This window comes from Aotus nancymaae, unplaced genomic scaffold, assembly GCF_030222135.1.
Source record: "Aotus nancymaae isolate 86718 unplaced genomic scaffold, 86718_ANA_hifiasm-v0.15.2.pri h1tg000028l, whole genome shotgun sequence".
NCBI lineage: Eukaryota > Metazoa > Chordata > Mammalia > Primates > Aotidae > Aotus > Aotus nancymaae.
This window is the reverse complement of record NW_026988441.1, coordinates 9,911,958-9,935,290: the sequence shown is the minus strand read 5'-3', so window position 1 is coordinate 9,935,290 and position 23,333 is coordinate 9,911,958. Positions and strand designations below refer to the sequence as shown.

The 23,333-nt window shown below is 54.9% G+C and overlaps 2 protein-coding genes across 2 annotated transcripts in view; both read left to right on the top strand.

Moving 5' to 3' along the window:
- Positions 1-11,436, top strand: part of CLPTM1 (CLPTM1 regulator of GABA type A receptor forward trafficking) — a 38,467-nt gene extending 27,031 nt beyond the window's left edge. The window contains exons 6-14 of the mRNA XM_012446683.2: positions 3,235-3,320; positions 4,695-4,815; positions 5,392-5,636; positions 6,301-6,394; positions 8,897-9,087; positions 9,357-9,452; positions 9,743-9,878; positions 10,706-10,873; positions 11,066-11,436. Of these exons, the coding sequence (XP_012302106.2) occupies positions 3,235-3,320; positions 4,695-4,815; positions 5,392-5,636; positions 6,301-6,394; positions 8,897-9,087; positions 9,357-9,452; positions 9,743-9,878; positions 10,706-10,873; positions 11,066-11,349 (1,421 nt within the window). The 3' untranslated portion in view covers positions 11,350-11,436. The remainder of the gene's footprint in view (positions 1-3,234; positions 3,321-4,694; positions 4,816-5,391; positions 5,637-6,300; positions 6,395-8,896; positions 9,088-9,356; positions 9,453-9,742; positions 9,879-10,705; positions 10,874-11,065) is intronic.
- A 7,874-nt stretch (positions 11,437-19,310) lies between these two features.
- The window catches only part of RELB (RELB proto-oncogene, NF-kB subunit), a 37,745-nt gene continuing 33,722 nt past the window's right edge, over positions 19,311-23,333 (top strand). The window contains exons 1-2 of the mRNA XM_012446682.2: positions 19,311-19,416; positions 20,714-20,761. Coding sequence (XP_012302105.2) covers positions 19,311-19,416; positions 20,714-20,761 — 154 coding nt within the window. The remainder of the gene's footprint in view (positions 19,417-20,713; positions 20,762-23,333) is intronic.

The following is a 23,333-nucleotide window of genomic DNA, read 5'->3' as shown; positions in this document are numbered from 1 at the left end:
ATGGTGACTCACACCTGTAATCTGTAATCCCAGCACTTTGGGAAGCCAAGGCTAGAGGATTGCTTGAGCCTAGGAGTTCGAGACCAGCCTAGGCAACATGGCAAAACCCCTCTACTAAAAATACAAAAATTAACCAGCCATGGTGGCCTGTAATCCCAGCTACTTGGGAGCCTGAGGTGAGGAATCACCCGAGCCCAGGAGGTCGAGGCTGCAGTGATCACACCACTACACTATAGCCTGAGTGACAGAGGGAGACCCTGTCTCACAAATAAATAAATAAAAAGATAAAGAGAAACCAGGAGATTACAGCTATTAAGGTAATGAAACTATTACCCTAATAGTTTTATTGAGGTCAACATATTCTCATTTCAACATATAATCAGTATAAAAAACGAGACCCTTTATGTTTTTTTCCCTGTTGCACCAGTTTTCAGAATCTAATGTGTGTGGCGAGGCACAGTGGCTCACGCCTGTAATCTCAGCAGTTGGGGAAGTCAAGACGGGGATCACTTGAGGCCAGGAGTTTGAGACCAGCCTGGCCAACATGACAAAAAATACTAAAAATGCAGAAGTTAGGTGAGCATGGTAGCGAGCACCTGTAGTTCCAACTACTCGGGAGGCTGAGGCAGGAGAATTGCTGGAACCCAGAAGGCAGAGGTTGCAGTGAACTGAAATCGCACCAGTGTACTCCAGTCTGGGCAGCAGAGCGAGACTCTGTCTAAAACATAAAAAGGATCTAGTGTGTGTTTTATATCACAGCACTTCTCGGTTTGGACCAGCCATATTTGCAGTGCTCAGTAGCTGCATGTGGCCAGCAACCCCCATACTGGATGGTGCAGCTCTAGGAGATTCTCCTCCAAGAAAGGGGGGTTTTGCCTCCCCATGGGAGCCAGGTCCATCTGGTCTGGATGCCTCCAAGCTGCAGAATGTGTTCTCTACCTGAGTCAAAGCCTCTGTGCCCTGTGCCTCCCCCTCTGCCAGCCAGCGCAGCCCTGTGGGGCCCTCCCTTCCCTGGACAGTCTCTGTCAGGTGTGGACAGGAGTAGAGTATGTTCCCCTGGAATTTTCTCCAAGTCAACCCTTGGGTGCTGGCTTCTTGCCCTGGACACAGGAGGAAGATTCCCAGTGACTGAATAATCACAGAGATGATGAGGATGGGCCAGGCGCGGTGGCTTAGCCCTGGAACTCCAGCACTCTGGGAGGCTGAGGCAGGTGGATCACTTGAGGTCAGGAATTCGAGACCAGCCTGGCCAACATGGTGAAACCCCGTCTCACTAAAAATAAAAGATTAGTTGGGCATGGTGGCGCATGCCTCTAATCCCAGCTACTCGGGAGGCTGAGGCAGGAGAATTGTTTGAACCCAGGACTCAGAGGTTACAGTGAGACTCCATCTCAAAAAAAAAAAAAAAAGATGAGGATGATGATGGTGCTGATAAGCAGCAGACCCTGGGCCAAGAGGAAGTGACATCACTTACCAGCATCCCTTAGCTTGTAGGACTCAGAGCCAAGATTGCCCCCAGAGCCCCTGCTGTTGGCCAGCTCCCTTTCCCCTTTCCCTGTCTTTCTCTGGTCCCAGGGGCAGGATGGAGAGTTGAGGGAGGGCCAACTGAGTTTTCCTTCAGGTGGATGGATCACAAGGTCAAGAGATCGTGACCAGCTTGGCCAACATGGTTACATCCCATCTCTACTAAAAGTACAAAATTAGGCGGGTATAGTGGTGCACGCCTGTAGTCCTAGCTGCCCAGGAGACTGAGGCAGGAGTATAGCTGGAACCTGGGAGGGGGAGGTTGCAGTGAGCCGAGATCACATCACAGCACTCCAGCTTGGGCAACAGAGCAAGACTATGTCTCACAAAAGGAAAAATACTTCTTTTTGGGCCAGGTGTGTGGCTCACGCCTGTAATCCCAGCACTTTGGGAGGCCAGGGCAGGTGGATCACGCCACTGCACTCCAGCCTGGGTGACAGAGCAAGATTCCAAAAAAAGAAGAGTCCACAGGCCACGGCAGAGGTCGGGGATGGAGCATGGGCACGCACAAGCCTCTTACTCATTTGGACATTTGGACAACGTGGCAGAGAGCCTGTGGCCAACCTGGCCTCTGCGAGAGGAAGTGAGGCCAACTCCTGGCTGGGGATTCACAGCCCCAAAGTGTTTCTCATGTTGGTTTCTCGTGTTGGTGGCTTCAGGCCTTCTCTGGAACTGTTTGCTGCCTGTTTATAGTCACGTATTCAACTGGTCATCACTGAGCCTGTGCAGGCGCTCCATGTGTGTTACAACAGGCTCTGTACCTACCCACATCCCTGCACAGGGTTTGCAGACCGGTTGCAGGGACAGACAGCAGACAGGTAAACCACCCGGTAGGTGGTTTTGGAGAGTGGTGAAATGTGAAGTAAACAAAGTTGGCAGGAGAATGAGACTGCATAGCCTCAGTCAGTGGGGTGGCCAGGGAAGCCCTGTGGAAGAAGGACATTCTACTAGGGACTTGAACGCCGCGGAGAAGCCAGGCCACAAAGATTGTGTAGGGGCATGCGTTCTTCGGAGACGGGGTAGCAGGCCCGAAGGCCGTGGGTCGGCATATTTGAGGAGAAGTGGAAGGTGGTGAGGGTTCAGAGGTCACCGGGGCTATGATGAGTGTTGGGTTCCAAAGCTTCAGGATGCCACGATCAGTCACTTGTTTTTATTTATGTATTTGTTTTTACTTTTTATTTTATTTATTTATTTTTTGAAAGGGAGTTTCACTCTTGTCACCCAAGCTGGAGTGCAACAGCATGATCTCGGCTCATTGCTATCTCCACCTCCTGGGTTCAAGCGATTCTCCTGCCTCAGCCTACTGAGTAGCTGGGATTACAGGCGCCCATCACCACGCCTGGCTGATTTTTGTATTTTTAGTAGAGACAGGGTTCCACCATATTGGCTAGGCTGGTCTGGAACTTCTGATCTCAGGTGATCCGCCTGCCTCAGCCTCCCAAAGTGCTGGGATTACAGTGCCCTGCTGAGCTCCGGTTTCTGCCTGAGGCATTTGGTGATGGTGGCGTCCCCATGATGATGGGGAACTGGGATTGGTTGAGGTTTGGGGAGGCTGTTCTTGCGTTCCAGGTCACGTTGATCTCTGCAGGTGAGTGCAAGGGGGATGCCAGGAGACCGTGAGCCGCTGCTGGTGGCCGGGGGTCCAGGCTCCGGAGGCTGCAGATGCCAGCAGATCTCATGGCCCCTCCTTTCCCCACCTGTCACCCACAGTGATCAACAAATACAAGCGCAGGCGATTTCAGAAAACCAAGAACCTGCTGACGGGAGAGACAGAAGCAGACCCAGAAATGATCAAGGTAAATGGGCAGGGTTGTCAGGGCCTATAGGGACCAGCCAGACCATTCACAGCTCAGACCAGACCACTGGGGCTGTCATCTGTCACCACCACTGAGCCACTGTGCAGGCTCGGTGATGCCGCCTCCCCTCCCTTAGCACTGGGCTCCTCCACGGTAAGTGGGATCAGGAGGCGGCTGCGTCTCAGGCAGTAGGAAGGATCCTGGACAAGGTTACCTGGGCCTACCCCATCTTTCCCTAAAAAGAGAGAGAGAAAAGAAAGAAAGAAAAGAGACTGCCCGTGCTGGCTCACTCCTGTAATCCCAGCACTTTGGGAGGCTGAGGTGGGAGGATCGTGCTTGAGTCCAGGAATTTGAGACCAGCTTGGGCAACATAGCAAGATCCCATTTTCACAGTCCCATTTTCCCATGAGGACACTTGCTCAGTCTGACAGCCAGGAAGTGGCAGGGCCAGGACTCTCAGCCACACAGCCAGGCCCCAGAGTCCAAGCTCAGCCTGGCACCAAACAGGCACATGAGAATATGGCTTTAAGGCCAGGTGTGGTGGCTCACGCCTGTAATCCAAGCACCTTGGAGGCCAAGGCGGGTGGATCACTTGAGGTCGGGAGTTCAAGACCAGCCTGACCAACATGGTGAAACCCCGTCTTTAAAAAAAAAAAAAGAGAATATGGCTTTAATAGGAACTGTAGGATTAATAGTTCCTGTGACTCCTGGTGGGCTGGGGAGCCGGCCTGTTAATCTGTGGTTAATCTGCAGTGGGCACTAAGAGCCTTCCTGTCTCCGCGGGTGGTCCTGCATGGGAGGGGTGGTCCCTGCCTCTGCCTCTGCAGGCCTTGGTTTTCTGCACTGTAGGGTGGGAGGATCCTGTTGGTGGCCGGAAGGGTCCTGGGTGGCAGAATCTCTAAGCCCAGGGAGAAGATCCTTCTGCCAGCAGTTGCTGTGGTGGCTGATATTCTGCTGCCAAGATTGTCAGGGGAGGTGGCTCATGCCTGTAATCCCAGCATTTTGGGAGGCTGAAGCAGAAGGATTACTTGCACCCAGAAGTTCAAGACTAGCCCAGGCAGCATAGTGGGACCCCATCTCTCCCTAAAAATAGAGAGAGAGAAAAGAAAGGAGGAAAGAAAAGTGGCTGCCCGTGGTAGCTCATTCCTATCCCAGCACTTTGGGAGTCCGAGGTGGGAGGATCGTGATTGAGCTCAGGAAGTCACGACCAGTTTGGACAACATAGCGAGACCCCATCTCAAAAAAATAAATAAATAAATAAAAAGCAAAGATTAAGATTGTCATGGGAACCCTTGGGAGGAAGTGAGCAGAGAGGCTGACGGTCCCTGGGCACTTCCACCTGCTTCTGAGGGCCTTCCCTCCATGTCACCTCAGAGGGCTGAGGACTATGGGCCCGTGGAAGTGATCTCCCACTGGCACCCCAACATCACCATCAACATCGTGGATGACCACACGCCATGGGTGAAGGGCAGCGTGCCCCCTCCCCTCGATCAGTGTAAGTTCCCAGCCCTGCCAGCTGCTTGCAGAGGCCTCTGGGAGGGTGCTTGGGGCCCATCTCCTTATCTTCTCCTGGCCCCGTCCCCCTCAGAGGAGGGCTCCACCCTCCCAAGCTCCCCACCCTGTCCTGTCCCCTTCTCATGTCCTCTCCCTGTCCCACAGCTCCACCCCTGGACTGACTGCCATACACCAGCATCGGTCCACACACAAGTCCCATCCAGCCCACAGACTTGTTTTCAAAAGTTTATCACTTGCCAACTTTGGAAATGGAGGCAGTATCACTTAAAAGCCACAATTTCTGGCTTTTTTAAAACTGGGTTACATGGTCACCCATGAGGCCGCTGGAGCTTAGCCACCACTGCCCCCTTCAGTGGGGAGCTGCCTGCCCTTTGCACGTGGTCCCCTTTGCTGAGGTCAGGGGGCCCTTTAGCTCCTCATAGTGTGGCCTAGAAATATCCCCACCCTCCATTCTCTGTAGAGGGGCCCTGTTGGGTCCCTCCAGACATCTGAGGCCCGTGGGTACCCTGGCCTCCTGCCCTGGCCAAACGGTGCCCCCCTGCCCCACGTGCTGCAGATGTGAAGTTTGACGCTGTGAGTGGTGACTATTACCCCATCATCTACTTCAATGACTACTGGAACCTGCAGAAGGACTACTACCCCATCAACGAGAGCCTGGCCAGCCTGCCGCTCCGTGTCTCCTTCTGCCCGCTCTCGCTCTGGCGCTGGCAGCTCTATGCCGCCCAGAGCACCAAGTCACCCTGGAACTTCCTGGGTGATGAGTTGTATGAGCAGTCAGATGAGGAGCAGGATTCGGTGAAGGTGAGTGTGGGCGGGGCTTCCCGGCACCTTCCTGGGCGCATCAGGCCAAGGGGAAGTGCGCCAGGCCTGGGCTGTGGGATCTCCCGCCTGGCGTTCCTCTGCCCACAGTTTCACAACCTCCCAGGTCCCTTCTCCGCAGCGAAAGGAAGTAGGCCTCCGGCCCTCCGGCTCTAGATGACTGGGGGTCCTCTCCCCAGGCTGTTCTGATGGCTTGGCCAGGCCCTTTGGGTCCAGACCTGTCCCTTCCTCCTTCTATCTCAGATCCGGTCTCCCTGGCCATGGGCTCCGACTCTGTGTCTCTGCCCTCTCACTGGGTCCTGAAATGCTGGCCTGTGTCTGTGGCGTGAGGCTCAGCTTTGCCTCCTGGACTGTCATCACTGTTGGGTCTCTGCTGCTCACCCCCAGTGTCCCTTCATCCTCTCCCTGCAGCGCCCCCTCAGTCTCTGCCTCTTCCCCTAGTGCCTTCTCCCTGTCTCTTCTTTCTCTGTGAGTCACCCTCCTCTCTATCCCCATCTGCCCATCTTTGACCCAGTCTCCTCCCAGCTGGCCCACCCTCACCCTACCCTCTCCAGGCAGCCCCAGGGCAGGTCTCTACAAGAAGGGAGCCAGCTAGTGAAGGGGCTCTTGGGCAAGGGTGGGTTGTGCTCACAGGTGTCCCCTGCAGGTGGCCCTGCTGGAGACCAACCCCTACCTGCTGGCGCTCACCATCATCGTGTCTATCGTTCACAGTGTCTTCGAGTTCCTGGCCTTCAAGAATGGTAGGAATGGGACCGGGGCCAGTGAGGGGCTGTGGAGGGCAGAGGACAGGGCTTGCCCCCTTCCTCTTCCCTTTCCTACCCACATGTCCTCCGCCTGCCTGGGGTCTCTCAGTCCCACTCTCCAGAGGCCTAGTGAGCTGGGGAGGGGCAGTGGCCCCAAAACTCCCAGCCCAAGAATTCCCATCCACCGGGTGTGGAGCTGAGGGAGGGGCTGGCCTGCCTCTGGGGCACAGGACAGGCTGATACTGCCAGGAAGCGGGGCTGGGGAACTCCAGAGCCAGGAGCAGGGAAGCCCCGGAGCTGCTCCGCCGCCCTGCCCAACAGCCTGCCTGCCTCAGGAGGCAGCTCAGGACTGAGTGGACAGGGCCTGCCCAAGTGGGAAGGAGGAACACTGTGCCCCGAAGGTCCCTAGGTTCTAAGGCTGACAATGCTGATGGCAGCATTTGAGGAGGAGCGGCCACATGCCAGGCACTGCCCTGGGTGACCTCCCCAGCTAGCTCCTTGAGCCCTACAGGAGCCAGAAGCTCAGGGATGTCACTTGCCCAGTTACATGGTTCTGAAGGGGCAGATGGTTCCAGCCCCAACTCTCATCTTCTAGGCCCAGCAGGCCACTTTGTCCTTCCCGCGAGCACCCCAGTCTGAAGGGGGTGGCCTGCTGTCCGCAGCTCCTGGAGGTGGCGGGAGAAACGAGTAGTCGTATTCCTGGTACTAAAATGCTATTGCTGGCGTGGCGGTGGCTCTCGCCCGTAATCCCAGCACTTTGGTGGGAGGATCACCTGAGCCCAGGATTTGGAGATGATCACCCTGGGCAACAAAGTGAGATTCTGTTTCTACACAAATTTTTTTTAATAATTACCTGGGCATGGTGGTGTGTGCCTGTGGTCTCAGCTACTGGGGCGGCTTGGGCCTGAGAGGTCAAGGCTGCAGTGAGCCATGATCATGCTACTGAACTCCAGCCTAGGCAACAGAGTGAGACTCTATTCCAAAAAAAAGGCTGCTCTTTGCTATTTTTTTTTTTTTTTTTTTGAGACAGAGTCTTGTTCTGTCGCCAGGCGCCAGGCTGGAGTGCAGTGGTGCGACCTCGGCTCACTGCAACCTCCGCCTCCCGGGTTCAAGTAATTCTCCTGCCTCAGCCTCCCGAGTAGCTGAGACCACAGGCGCATGCCACCACACCCAGCTAATTGTTGTATTTTTAGTAGAGACGGGATTTCACCATGTTGGCCATGATGGTCTCGATCTCTTGATGTCGTGATCCGCCCGCCTCGGCCTCCCAAAGTGCTGGGATTACAGGTGGGAGACACCGTGCACAGCTGCTCTTTGCTATTATTGAGAGCTGCCATCTGGAAGAATGCAGTGTCATACGGGCACAGGAGCTGGTGCTGACCGCAGCCAGCCATCTACCAGCTGTCCTGAGAGACAGGACCCTTCTGCCTAGGAGCTGGCTTGGCTGGGGTCCAGTAAGAAATGAGGCACGAGAAGGCTGGTTCCTCACCCAGTGTCAGGCAGCAGGGGGCGCAGCCGTCACTTGGCACAAGTGCTGTGTGGCCTCCCTGGTCTAAGGAGGGACTTGGGCCCACCCGTCCCCACCAGAACCTGGTCTCCAGACCCCATTCTCAGTTGGGACGGGGGTCAGTCTGAGGTGTAGGGGAGAGTGGAGTGAGCCTGTGGAGTGTTTCAGAGCGCTGGAATGTGGGGGAGCTCAGGGATGGGGCAGGGTGCAGATGGGCCAGAATTCACAGCCCTCACTCCCTGAGTGTAGAGCTGGCTTTGACCCTGCAGGCCTGCAGACCGGGCTCTACCACTGTGCTATAGACGTGGTGGATCAGCACACATGCTTCCATCTGGAGTCCTGTGGCTGCAGTTAGACACTCCGCCGGGCAGGGTCAGAGAGGGATGTCCATGGTGAGACGGGGACTTAGAGCTAGGAGCTCACTGATAATGGATCCCTGGCAGCATCCAGGCGGAGCACTGGAAGGAGATCCAGACTGGAGCCCTTGTCTGTTTGCTGAGCCAGTTCCTTCACGGTGTCAGGGTGGGGGCCTGGAGGAGGTGGTCTCGAAGTGCATGCACAGATTTCCTGCCTAGGGGAAGTGGGTTGGCACCACAGTGCAGCACAGACCCAGCATCCCTCCAGACTCTGCCATGCCAGGCCGTTTGGCCTCAGGGAAGCAGCTTTCCTGACCAGCCTTTAGCACCTGGCATGTGGTAAGCCCCATCCATGGCAGCAGTCACCGTCACCATCAGTCGGGGGACTGCACCCTGGGGTGCTAGGTGCTGACGTCCTATGGGAGGACTCCAGGGGTGCTGCCTATCTAGTGCCCTGGGGCCACCCGATGAATGAGAGCGCCTCCCTGGGAGAGAAGAGTCTTGTTCGGCACCCATCCTGAGGACCCAGACGCGCCCCGGGGTGTGAGGAGGCTGCAGGCCAAGGGGGCCTTAGGGAGCTCAAGGAGGGTCTCAGCAGCTTCTCAGCCTCCCGTTTCCCCCACCCCCTGCACACAGATATCCAGTTCTGGAACAGCCGGCAGTCCCTGGAGGGCCTGTCCGTGCGCTCCGTCTTCTTCGGCGTTTTCCAGTCATTTGTGGTCCTCCTCTACATCCTGGACAACGAGACCAACTTCGTGGTCCAGGTTAGCGTTTTCATCGGGGTCCTCATCGACCTCTGGAAGATCACCAAGGTCATGGACGTCCGGGTAAGGCTGGGGCGCCATGCTGTCTCGGGCTGGGGCTGCAGGAGTTGGGAAGGGGTAGTGTGGCCCAGATAGACCCTGGAGCTGGCCCCTGGGGGATTCCCAGCGCATGCCTCACTCCCAGGACTGAGGGGATTTTCTCACCAGGGGATTTCTTGGGTCACACATGGGGCAGGGGAACTGGGAACGGTGGGGAAGGACAGGGGCTGGTTCTGGCTTGTGGGACGGGAGACACCCTGGCAACTGACCATGGCTACCCCCCTCGTCCACAGCTGGACCGGGAGCACAGGGTTGCAGGTATCTTCCCCCGCCTGTCATTCAAGGACAAGTCCACGTATATCGAGTCCTCGACCAAAGTGTATGATGATGTGAGTGTCCGCACAGTGGGCCCCTGGGGGTGGCCTCCAAGTACCCGCATGCCCCTGAGGGACCAGGGGCCGGCCATCTCCCTGCTGGGCCCACGCTTTATGGCCTGTGTCCCATCCTCTGTGTCCCCCACCTACCATAACTGCTTCCTGGTGGAGTCCAGAGTCTCAGGGCTACCTGGAAATTCCCCCTGCCCAGCCTGCCAGACCAGGTGTGATGGGTGAGGGCGGGGAGCAGGGCTGCCAGGCGGGGCCGAGGAGCTGGCTAACAACCCCACCCTGTGGCCCCACAGATGGCGTTCCGGTACCTGTCCTGGATCCTCTTCCCACTCCTGGGCTGCTACGCCGTCTACAGCCTTCTGTACCTGGAGCACAAGGGCTGGTACTCCTGGGTGCTCAGCATGCTCTACGGCTTCCTGCTGACCTTTGGTGAGCGGCACAGCCGTCCCAGGAGAGAACAGGCCCCCTGCTGGGCAGGGCTCACAGCCCGGTGTGGGAGACAGACAGACCCATCCCCAGACAGGGTCAACCCAGACTGGGCAGAGCTGGGAGGTGGGGAGCCCAGAGGGCACACGTGGTTCCATCTGGGGTCAGAGAGGGCTTTGGGGAGGACATGAACAATATGCTTCAGTCCCCGTCCTCGGGGGAGCTTGCGTCTTGGGAACAGGATGAGTAAGCAAGTAGAGCTGGGCACAGTGGCTCACGCCTGTTATCCCGACGCTGTGGGAGGCCAAGGCAGGAGGGTCACCTGAGCCCAGGAATTCCAGACCAGCCTGGCAACATGGTAAGGCCCAATCTCTACAAAAAACACAGACATTAGTCGGGAGTGGTGGTATGTGCCTGTAGTCCCAGCTACCTAGGAGGCTGAGGTGGGAGGATCCCTTGAGCCCAGGAGGCTGAAGTTGCAGTAAGCCATGATTACACCACTGCACCTCAGCCTGGGCAACAGAGCGAGACCCTGTCTCAAGAAACAAAAAACCAGGTGAATCACAGCCAGTAATGAGTACCGTGAAGGGCAGAGTGGTGGGGGGACGCACATTAATAGGGGGCTCCTCTGAGGAGAGGACATTTAAACCGAGACCTCACATATCCAGGGAGGGGCCGTGTGGATGTGACCGAGGAGCCCACCAGCGCAGAGGCCGCCAGTAGAATGTGACCGGGTGTAGGAAGCAGTGAGGGGCCGGCATGGCCGGTATAGAGCGCGCAGGGGAAGGCGGGAGAGGCCGTCCCTCCGCTCATGGTGCCCCTCGCTGTAGGCTTCATCACCATGACGCCCCAGCTTTTCATCAACTACAAGCTCAAGTCCGTGGCCCACTTGCCGTGGCGCATGCTCACCTACAAGGCCCTCAACACCTTCATCGACGACCTGTTCGCCTTTGTCATCAAGATGCCTGTTATGTACCGGATTGGCTGCCTGCGGGATGGTGAGGCCCAGCGGGCAGGTGGGGGCCCCGAGGCAGGCTTCAGGGCCCAGGTCTGAGGGGGTGCCACGGCCCCTGATGGGGTGCTTAGTCTGAGGGGACTCTGCCCTGCCCTTGCATCACGCCTTCTCTGCCCAGGCCCACCTGGCTGTGGACTGGCCGGTCCTGACCTCACTGCCTCCCACCCCTCCCCAGACGTGGTTTTCTTCATCTACCTCTACCAACGGTGGATCTACCGCGTCGACCCCACTCGGGTCAACGAGTTTGGCATGAGTGGAGAGGACCCCACAGCCGCCGCCCCTGTGGCCGAGGTTCCCACAGCAGCAGGGGCGCTCACGCCCGCACCTGCACCCACCACGACCACCACCAGGGAGGAGGCCTCCACGTCCCTGCCCACCAAGCCCACCCAGGGGGCCAGCTCTGCCAGTGAGCCCCAGGAAGCCCCTCCAAAGCCAGCAGAGGACAAGAAAAAGGATTAGTCACACCTGGTCCTTGCCTGCTCCGGCTCCTGGCGACCACCACCCCTGTGCCCCGGCCCCCTCACCCTCCCTCCCTGTCGCCCTTTCCCTGGACAGATCGGGCCAGGGTGGCGGGAGGCCCACCTCGGGCCAGGGCCCAGCGTGTGACGTAGGGGCCGAGGCAGGCCAGGGCTTGTTTGTGGAGGCGCCGTCTGTCCCTCTGTCCCTCTGTGTTTCCAGCCATCTCGCCCTGCCAGCCCAGCACCACTGGGAATCATGGTGAAGCTGACGTGGTGCTGCCGAGGGGGTGGGCGGGGGTGGGGCTGGGGCCGGGCCCCGCTACGGGATGCCCACGGCCGTCCGTCATCTTGTCCCTCATCCCTCAACCACATCCCCCCTGACCACCGCCCTTTAACACAGTCTGGATTTAATAAATTCATATGGGTGTTTAACTTAAACTCAGCACTACCCCTCCCCCTCGTGCCTGCCTTCCTCTGCTGCCTTGGAGAGCAGCTTCAAGCAGGGATGAAGTGACTCTCCTGGGTCCGGGAGGGAAACCTGCAGGGTGTGGGATGTGGAAAGGTGGGATTGTGACCCGGTGTCAAGAGCCATACCTGGCGAGGTGGATGGATCACTTGAGGTCAGGAGGTTGGGACCAGCCTGGCCAACATAGTGAAGCCCCATCTCTACTAAAAATACAAAAGTTGGGTGTGGTGGTGGGTGCCTATAATCACAGCTACTCGAGAGGCTGAGGCAGGAGAATCATTTGAACCTGGGAGGCGGAGGTTGCAGTGAGTTGAGATTGCACCACTGCACTTCAGCCTGGGCAACAGAGCAAGACTCCATCTCAAAAAAAAAAAAAAATACCCATACTTGCTGAGCCAGGCCTCTTCCTCACTTCTTGCCCTCCCACCAGCCCTCTGAGATTTCATTAACTGGCTCCGTTTCCAATTCCTGGGGAAGCTGCTTTCAGGGAGCTCGCTGCCCCGTACCTTTTCCTGCCAACTGCCTCTCCTGGGCTCAGGCAGGAGCCTCCCGTGCGCCCACTGAATGTCTCCTAACCCAGCATCGCCAGGCAGGGCCAAGCACAGCTCTCAGCCGGGTGGACCTTGAGCAGAGGCACCCACCATTGTGAGGCCTCAGCGCAGCACTTGGAGCACTCTGGTGTGTGCCCTTGCTTTTTTCTGCTGATACCCACTCACCCCCAGGTTAGGAGGCATGTGGATGAAGCCTTAGCTGGCCTGAGTGGCATCTAGCTGTAGCACTCTGTGGGTATTGGGGTATCAATCCACATCCCCAGGGCTGCCTGTGACAAGGAACAGCCAAGCTCTCCAGAGGTGGCACGAGTTGGCCTTGCCAGCCCAGCCTCTGGTACTGGCTGGCACCCTTCACCCACTGGATAGGGGAGTTGAGCGAGGCCTCTGTGCTCCGAGGGATGGGGACACTATATTCCCAGGTGTACTTTTTTGGGAGTGGACTCAGCGCTGAGGACCACACCAGGTTCCTTCAGGCTCCAGCTGCCACCCCACATTGCAGAGCCAGGCAGGGGCTCCGTGAGATCCCAGGGAGATAGTGCCCTTGGAGCCCCACACAGGCCCACAAACGCCGTGGCAGTCTCCCATCCCTCAGGGCAGCCTTGAGTTGCCATTACCCGCACCCCGACTCTATGCCACTCCATGGCTCCCCAGTGCCCTTTGAACTCCAGGCTCTGCACCATGGCCTGATAGGCTCCTAGGAACCCTGAAGGTGCAGGGCTCAGCAGACCCTCGAGAGTCGGGGGGGCTCTCCGGCTGCCTGCACTCCCTGGCCTCGTCACCCATTTATTCCTCCTCTCATAGCTCCACACCCCAGCCTTTGACAAGGCCCATCAGCTACCCCCACAACTCCTTGAGGGTCTCACCTCTTCACTGGGACCACCTGCTCCAGGCCCCTCTTTACCCTCCGGGGTTCTTGCCTGGTGTCTTCTCTGGTCCTCTGTCTCGATCCTACCTTCCTCGCATCCCATTCACACTCTAGCAGCTGGAGGAAACTTTTTCGTTTTGTTTTCTTTGAGATGGAGTCTCGCTCTGTTGCCCAGGCTGGGGTGCAGTGGTACAATCTCAGCTCACTGAAACCTCTGCCTCCTGGGTTCAAGTGATTCTCCTGCCTCAGCCTCCTCAGTAGCTGGGATTACAGGTGTGCATCACCACGCCTGGCTAATGTTTTTTTGTATTTTTAGTAGAGATGGGGTTTCACCATTTTGGCCAAGCTGGTCTCGAACTCCTCACCTCAAGCAATCTGCCCACCTGAGCCTCCCAAAGTGCTGGGATTACTGACATGAGCCACTGTGCCTGGCCCAGCTAGAAGAAACTTTCTAGTTTCTTCTAAAGCACAAACCTGACCTTGCCCAGCCCTTGCTCAGAACCTACCGTGGCTGCCTAGTGACCTCAGGAGAAAGCCCAGGCTCCTTACTGAGGAGTGAGATCTTGGTGGGAGAGACACTTCTTAACCCCTGCAGCCAGCCTGGTCTTCCTCCTACCAGCCCCCAGGCACACAACCCCGTCCACTTTTTTTTTTTCTTTGAGACAAAGTCTTGCATTGTCACCCAGGCTGGAGTGCGGTGGCACAATCACAGCTCTGCAGCCTTGACCTCCTGGCCTCAAGTGATCCTCCTGCCGCAGCCTCCAAACTGGCTAGAACCACAGTCAAGTGCCACTATACCTGGATAATTTTTAATTTTTTGTAGAGATGGGGTCTCTCGATGTTGCTGAAGCTGATTTCAAACTCCTGGCCTCAAGCAGACCTCCCGTCTGGGCCTCTCAAAGTGCTGGGGTTACGGGCCTAAGCTGCCATGGCTGGCTCATTCCCTCTTTCCTTTATCCCATGTGTCCTCCAGGTTGTGGCTCCAATGCCCCCTCCTCTAGGAAGCCCTCCCTGGCTGCCAAGTCCTCAGGGGTCTCATGGCAGCCCTGCCCACTGTGAGTCATCACTAGGGACAGGTTGGTCTTTTCCACTGGATGGAGCCCCATGAGGACACAGCCAGAACTGTCTTGATCACTGCTGTGTCCCCAGCATAGGGACAAGTATAGAGAAGCCACTCCAGGAATGTTTAATGAGTGCATGTTGAACAATCCAACATTCACTTTTCCAGACACATGGACACATCCAGAAGTGTGGACCTCGGTGGGGCCTATATTCAGACACTGGAGACTGTGACAAGCAGTCAGTCAACAAAAGCAACAAACGCTCCCTGAGCCCTGCCCTGGGTGGGGCTGAGTGCTGGGGCGTTTTTTGTGTGTACAGCCAGGACCAAGACAGACCCAGACCTGCCCTCATGAGGCTCACAGCCCAGCAGAAATCCTGAGTGCTGAGGATGTCTGACTTGTCCTTTTTATTTTTTATTTTGTTTATTTATTTTTGAGATGGAGAGGGTCTCACTCTGTCACCCAGACTGGAGTGCATGGCACGATCTCAGCTCACTGCAACCTCCACCTTCCGGGTTCAAGCAATTCTCCTGCCTCAGCCTCCCGAGTATCTGGGATTACAGGCACATGGCACCATGCCCGGCTATTTTGTATTTTTAGTAGAGTCAGGGTTTCACCATATTGGTCAGGCTGGTCTCAAACTCTTGACCTCAGGTGATCTACCCGTCTTGGCCTCCCACAGTGCTGGGATTATAGGTGTCAGCCACCGTGCCTGTCCGTCCTTTTTACTTTTTTATTTTTATTTTTATTGAGGCAGAGTCTCTGTCACCCAAGCTGGAGTGAGTACAGTGGCACGATCTTGACTCACTGCAACCTCCGCCTCCCAGGTTCAAGTGATTCTTCTGCCTCAGGCTCCCAAGTAGCTGGGATTATAGGTGCTCGCCACCACACCTGGCTAATTTTTGTATTTTTAGTAGACACGGGGTTTCGCCATGTTGGCCAGGCTAGTCTTGAACTCCTGACCTCAGGTGATCTGCCTGCCTTAGCCTCCTAAAGTGCTGGGATTACAGACATGAGCCACGGCTCCCAGCCCTGACATGTCCTTTTAGTTAGTCACTACAGACTCTTTTTTTTTTTTTTTTTTTTTCCAAAAAACAGAATCTCACTCTGTCACCCAGGCTGGAGTGCAGTGATACAATCTTGGCTCACTGCGGCCTTTGCTTCCTGGGTTCAAGCGATTGTCCTGCCTCAGCCTCCTTAGTAGCTGGGACTACAGGTGCACGCCACCATGCTTGGCTAGTTTGGTGTTTTTAGTAGAGACAGAGTTTCACCATTTGGCCAGGCTGGTCTCGAATTACTGACCTCAAGTGATCCACCTGCCTCGGCCTCCCAGAGTGCTGGGATTACAGGCGTGAGCCACCGCGCCCAGCCTCGACAAATATTTTTGAGGCCTGGCATTGGCAAGGGGCAGAGAGGAATCAGGAGAGCTTCTGGTCCTGCAACAATGGAGCTGCTATCTGTCAACTTTATATCAAGCACTAGTCTAAGTGCAGCATGTGGTTGGCTTCATCCATTACATTTAATATTACTCACTGTCCCCGTCACCTTCCTGGTCCATCACTTTGCCCTCATCTCCACCTCTCCTGTCAGTCACTTGCACCAGCCTCCTCGCTGTTCCCTTTTTTTTTTTTTTTTTTTTGAGATGGAGTCTTGTTCTGTTGCCCAGGCTAGAGTGCAGTGGCGCAATCTCAGCTCACTGCAACCTCCGCCTCTCAGGTTCAAGCAATTCTCTTGCCTCAGCCTCCTAGGTAGCTGGGATTAGAGCTGCCTGCCACTGCGCCCAGCTAATTTTTGTATTTTTAGTAGTGATGAGGTTTCACCATGCATGTTCCTACCGCAGGGCCTTTGCACACGCTTGTTCCTGTGCTTTGAACACTCTCCCCCAGATATCCACATGGATCCCTCACCTCCTCTGGCTCCCTGTTCAAATGGCACCTCTCAGACTCTGATCTTCCTCACCCAATCTGTCCTCCAAACTCATTCTGTTTATCCTGCTCTCTTCTGTAATACCACCACCACTATCAGACATTGCTTATCTGTTTTCCATGTGTCTCCTTACTTAGACTTCCTCGATGGTAAGGGCTTTTTGTCTGCTGTGTGCCTTGCTATATCCCCAGCTTTTAGAGCAGTGCCTGACACTGTTACACTGTGTGTAATAACTCTATAAATTGAAGAGCCAGGCACAGTGGCTCATGCCTGTAATCCCAGCGCTTTGGGAGGTTCAGGCAGAAGGATCACTTAAAGCTAGGAGGTCAAGATCAGCCTAGACAACATAGCAAAATCCCATCTCTTAAAAAAAGAAAGCAATAGGGCCGGGCACGGTGGTTCACACCTGTAATCCGAGCACTTTGGGAGGCTGAGATGGGCTAATCACCTAAGGTCAGGAGTTCAAGATCAGCCTGGCCAACGTGGTAAAACGCTGTCTCTACTGAAAATAAAAGAAAGAGGCCGGGCGTGGTGGCTCACGCCTGTAATCCAAGTACTTTGGAGGCCAAGGCGGGTGGATCACCTGAGGTCAGGAGTTCAAGACCAGCCTGACCAACACAGTGAAACCCCGTCTTAAAAATAAAAAAATAAAAAATAAATTAAAAAAAAGAAAGAACTGTAGTCCCAGCACTTTGGGAGGCTGAAGAGGGCAGATTGCCTGAGCCCAGGAGTTTGAGACCAGCCTAGGCAACACGTTGAAACCTCATCTCTGCAAAAAACCACAGAAATTAGGCCAGGCATGGTGGTGCACACCTGTGGTCTCAGCTCACCAGCTGTGTGACCTCAGGTAACTGACTTCATCTCTCTGAGCTTCAATTTCCCATCTGTATAGTGGGTCTAATAATAGGATGGTCATGAGGATTAAATAAAATGATGTTCATAGTTGCCATTTGGCCAGGTGCAGTAGCTCAGCCTGAGCAACAGAGCCTCTCTCTACAAAAAAGTAGAAAACAGACTGTGCATGGTGGCTCACACCTGTAGTCCCAGCTACTTGGGAAGCTGAGGCAGGAGAATCTCTTGAATCTGGAAAGCAAAGGTTGCAGTGAGCCAAGATCATGCCACTGCAGTCCAGCCTGGGTGACAGAGTGAGACTCTGTCTCAAAAAAGAAAAGAAAAGATTAGCCAGATGTGATGCTGTGTGCCTGTAGTCCCAGCTACTCTGGAGGCTGAGGTGAGAAGATCTCCATAGTCCAGGAGGTTGAGGCTGTGGTGAGCCGTGTTCCTGCCACTGCACTCCAACTTGGTTGACCGAGTGACACCCTGTCTCAAAGAAAAAAAAAATTCACATTTTTATATAGCACTCACATGTGCCAGGTCCTGTTCTAAGAATTTTATGTTTTAAATATTTGTGTCATATTAGTTTGTGTGACCTTGGACAAATTAATTTCCCTGTGTCTCAGTTTTCTCATCTGCTCTGTAGGGATAAATAACAACATATACTTCACAGAATTATTGTGAACATTCAACTTAGAGTTATTTTTCTTTTTGAGACAAGGTCTTACTCTGTCACTCACGCTGGAGTGCAGTAGCACAATCACAACTCACTGCAGCCTCAACTTCCCTAGCTCAAGCAATCCTCCTGCCTCGGCCTCCCAAAGTATTGGGGTTACAGGTGTGAGCCACCGTGCCCAGCTAGAACACCCAAATTTTATACATGCAAAGGAAAGACACCAAACCCTGCATCTGTGGTCTGAGAGTGCCTGGCATTCAAGTTAGAACCTAATAGATTACCTAGTCATTCTCAGGGATACAGGGACTTAGGAATGTGATCTAGCCAAATGGCTGCCCCTCTTCCAGCCTGAATCTCTTCTGCAATAATCCTATCATATGCTTCTGGCACTGGTGCGAGGGATGAGCTCAGGCTTTGGGTACAAAGCTCAGGATGTGTACAGAGGCTACACTGCTGCCATTTGCAGACGGCATTACTGAGCTTGTGAGCCCAAAGTGCTCTGGGCTATTTATGGGTAACTTTCAGGGGCTGCGAGGAGGAACAAACCAATAAATAAAACATCCACGCAATCATCCAATAAGCATTTTTCTTTTTTTAAGGAGTCTCACTCTGTCGCCCAGGCTGGAGTGCAGTGGCGCAAAATACTGGCTCACTGCAACCTGTGCCTCCTGGGTTAAAGCGATTCTCCTGCCTCAGCCTCCTGAGGAGGTGGATTACAGGCGCGCGCCACCATGGTTGGCTAATTTTTGTATTTTTAGTAGAGATGGGGTTTCACCATGTTGATCACACTGGTCTCGAACTCCTAACCTCGTGATCCGCCCGTCTCGGTCTCCCAAAGTGCTGAGATTACAGGTGTGAGCCACCGCGCCCGACCTACAATAAACATTTACTGGGCACCTACGGTGTTCCAGGCGCTGGTCTAGGCGTTGGGGATACAGCAATGCACAAAACAGAAATTCTGAAGTTGACACGCAAGCTTTAAACATTCCTTAAATATCTTTATCCTCAATTTGCGGTTGAGAAAACTGAGGTGTAGCAAGACCTTGGAGGTTTCCGAAATATCATTATTACGGATGGCAGCTGTAGAGCACTGGCAAACCTCCCGATCCTGAAGCTCCCTTTCCAGCCCGAAAAACGGCAGGTTCAAGTCCCACTGGGAGACCAAGGCGGGGAGCGGCTCAGTTTCCCGGCTTGCTCAATGGGTAGGGCGTGATGGTCCCAAGCAGGCCTCAGTTGTCTCGTCCAGAGCAATGGGCAGCGACGCCTGCCCAACCCCTCCTGAGAGCCCAGCCTCTCTTTCCCGGCCGGCCCCGCCCCCGCGACCACGTGACGCGTGGGGGTTTTCCCGTTCCCCAGGCGTGACGTCACGGCGGGGTGCGAACCAATGAGCGCGCAGGCCGGCAGCGCCGGGGAATTCCGCCGCCCCGCCCCCGCCCGCCGCCCGCCCGGCCCGGCCCCGCGCCCCGCGCAGCCCGGGGCGCCGCGCGTCCTGCCCGGCCTGCGGCCCCAGCCCTTGCGCCGCTCGCCCGACCCTCGATCGTCCACCGGACCGTGCCTCCCGGCCGCCCGGCCTGCCCGCGTGCATGCTTCGGTCTGGGCGGGCCTCTGGGCCGTCCGTCCCCACTGGCCGAGCCATGCCGAGTCGCCGCGTCGCCAGACCGCCCGCTGCGTCGGAGCTGGGGGCCTTAGGTAAGCGGCGCTGGGGTTCAGGAGAGGGGTCCGGGCCGGGGCTGGAGATGGGGGGATTCTGGCAGTCCCGGAGTAGTCTGGGGGTTCCTACGGGAGTCTAGGCGTTTCGCGGGGGCAGAGGGTTCCGGAGACACTGTATTAGGGAGTAGGAAGGAGGCAGAGGGTGATGAGGGAGTCGGGCTGGAGGTTCGAGCAAGGCGTCCCGCTGTAGAGTGAGAGGGGGCGGGGCCTGACCCTGAGGCAAAGAAGGGGGCGTGGCCTGACTCAGAGAAGGCGGAGCGAAATCTTCTTTTGGGGGCATGGGGGCGAGCCCCGGCCCCGAGAGGGAGAAGAGGGGCGGGATCCCACCGGGACTACGAGAAGAGGGCCGGGCCTGACTCAAAAAAGGAAGCAGAGCCCAACGCGGAGGGGTAAGGGGGCGGGGCCTGGCTGTGAGGTCCAGAACGGGGCGGGGCCTGAGTTGGCCGAAAGAAGGGGAAGGAGCGGGCCTGACTCTGGCCGAGAGGAGTGGAAGGGCCTGTTACCCAAAAAAGCAGGGCGGGGCCTGATACAGAGAATGAGGAGAGAGTAGGGCTTGCCTCCAGACGGAGAAGCGGGGCCTTGACATTGAAAAAATAAAAAGTGGTGTGACCCTGAGAGGAGGCTGTTTTTTGCTTTATTTTATTTAATTATTTTGTTTTCGTTTTTTTATTATTATTGAGGAGGATGTTTTTGTTTTTTGTTTTGAGACACTCGCTATGTTGCCCAGGCTGGAGTACAGTGTCACAGTCTCAGCTAACTGCAACCTCTGCCTCGCGGGTTCAAGCGATTCTCTTGCCTCAGTCTCTCAAGTAGCTAGAATTACAGGCGCCTGCCACCATACGCGGCTAATTTTTGTATTTTTAGTAGAAACGGGGTTTCACCATGTTGGTCAGGCTGACCTGGAACTTCTGACCTCAAGTGATCCACCTGCCTCGGCCTCCCAAAATGCTGGGATTACAGGTGTGAACCACTGCCCCCAGCGGGATGGGGGCTTTTTAAACTGAGATTAAGAAGGGGTCCCCTCCAGGTCCAACTTTAAGGGAGAAAAGGAGCAGGCCCTGAGTGTGATGAGGGTGGGGTGAACGACAGAAACTAAAGGCCAGGACCTGTCCATGATTTAGCCAGGAAGCCCGGCCAGACCTAGTGGGCAATCAGGGGGAGGGGCCTGATCCAGAGGGGAGGGGCTAAGAGGGGAAAGGGTGGGGCTTGCTTGGGAGATTCTCTGGTCCCCTGGCTGCCCTCCATCACCTCCTGAGACTTTCCTCCTTCTCTGCAGGGTCCCCCGACCTCTCCTCGCTCTCTCTTGCCGTTTCCAGGACCACAGGTGAGCACCCTCCACCATTCCTGCTCACCCACACATGCAGGATGGGGTTGGGAGGACCCCGTGGAGAAGTCTCTGTTTGGGGGTTCACTGAGGTCCACTTCAGCTTTCCCCTGACAGGCTGCATCCCTCCCTGCCTGTTGAGATGGGCCCCCTAGGTTTTCCTACCTATCGGACTGTTAAGAGTAAGACAGGTAAAACTAACCACGTATCCAGGCGAGAAGCCTTCTTTAGAGATTCTCTGTGGCTTAGAAGGTAATCACTGCCATCCTAGGCTTTGGAGCTGGAGTTTACATGCTGTTGTCACCGCCCCTCCCTGTGTGAGTGTCTGCAAGTCAGTTCCCCAGTCCAGGCCTCAGTTTTCTTCATCTGTAAGATGGACAGAACAACAGTGCCTCTCTTTCAGGGAGATTGAGAGGATTGAATGAATTGATACAGGTACACTTTCCAAGCAGTATCTGGCACACAGTAAGGGCTCAATAAGTGTTAACTGTTAGTGGTATTATAATAATAATGATAGTAATTATTACTAAACAGTCTATGACAGTGGTTCATTTTTGGTGTTTTTTATTTTAATTTTTTTTTTTTAAAGACGGAGTTTCACCATGTTGGTCAGGCTGGTCTTGAACTCCCCACCTCAGATGATCCACGTGCCTTAGACTCCAAAGTGCTTGGATTACAGGCGTGAGCCACCATGCCCAGCCTGTTTTTTGTTTTTTTCGAGATGGAGTCTTGCCCCATTGCCCAGGCTGGAATGCAGTGGTGTGATTTTGGCTCACTGCAATCTTCACCTCCCCAGGTTCAAGCTATTCTCCGGCCTCAACCTCCTGAGTAGGTGGGATTACAGGTGCCCACTACCACAGCCCACTAATTTTTTATATTTTTAGTAGAGACGGGGTTTCACCATGTTGGCCAGGCTAGTCTTGAACTCCTGACCTCAGGTAATCCGCCTGCCTTGGCCTCCCAAAGTGCTGGGATTACAGGCATGAGCCACCACACCCAGCCAAAGCCAAGAGTTTTCTGGTTCAAGACCTAGATCTTTGATTTCAAGTGAGAGTTATTTCTGATGTCATCCATTCAATAAATATTTATTGTGCGCCTGTTCTGTACCTGGCCATGTGCTGAGCAGTGCTGACAACAGCCCTGGCCTTGGGGTTCCCTACCTAGATGGGAGGCAGACACACAAACATTAAATTAAATACGGGATTATAAAATGTGATAAGGGCTATGAAGAAACCTTGGGGTCAGTGATATTTAACAGCAGGGTGGGGATACCAGAACTAATGAGACAGAATGAGGGCTGGGCGGGGTGGCTTTGGGAGGCCGAGGTGGGTGGATCACCTGAGGTCAGGAGTTCAAGACCAGCCTGGCCATCATGGTGAAACCCCATCTTTGAAAAAAAAAAAATTAAAAAAGAAAAAAAAAGAAAAGACACAGATGGGAAGGAAAATCCCTTCTCTTTTTTTTTCTGGAGGCAAAGACTCGTTCTGTCGCCCAGGCTGGAGTGCAGTGGTGTGATGCCAGCTTACTGCAACCTCCAACTCCCAGGTTCAAGCAATCCTCCTGCCTCAACCTCTCAAATAGCTGGGATTACAGGCACCTGCCACCACACCCAGCTGATTTTTGTATTTTTAGAGAGACAAGTTTCACCATGTGGGCCAGGCTGGTCTCAAAATCCTGACCTCAACTGACCCAGCCGCCTCGGCCTCTCATAGTGCTGAGATTACAGGCATGAGCCACTGTGCCTGGCTGGAAAATCCCCTTCATTTTGATGGGCCAGACACATGCTGGACCCTGGGGATACAACGAGGAGAGACAGACATTGTTCCCACTCTTCAGTGCTCTCAGTGTATAGGAGAAGACAGGTAACAGTCAGTGTAATGTGAGGTCACATGACATCCTCATTAATGCCATGAGAATGATAAAACAGGCCAGATGTGGTGGCTCACGCCTGTAATCCAAGCACTTTGGGAGGCCGAGGCAGGCGGATCACCTGAGATTGGGAGTTCAAGACCAGCCTGACCAACGTGGTGAAACCACATCTCTACTAAAAATACAAAATTAGCCAGGCATGGTGGCGCATGCCTGTAATCCCAGCTACTTGGGAGGCTGAGGCAGGAGAATCGCTTGAACCTAGGAGGTGGAGGTTGTGGTGAGTCGAGATTGTGTCATTGCACTCCAGCCTGGGCAACAAGAGTGAAACTCTGTCTCACACACACACACACACACACACACACACAATTAAAAATAAAATTAGCCGGGCATGGTGGTGCATGCCTGTAATCCTAGCTACTCGGGAGGCTGAGGCAGGAGAATCACTTGAACCCGGGAGGTAGAGGTTGCAGTGAGCTGTGATCACACCATTGCACTGCAGCCTGGGTGACAAGAGCAAAACTCCGTCTCAAAAAAAAAAAAAGATAAAGAAAATGATAAACAGACCTAACTTTGAGTGACGAGTGGCGTGGGGGATCAGGGGACTCTCTTGAATAAAGTGGTCGGGGAAGCGTTGTCTAGGTTATGACATGACCAAGGAACTGAAGAAGGAGGAGGAGGTCATGCCATGCAAACAACTGGG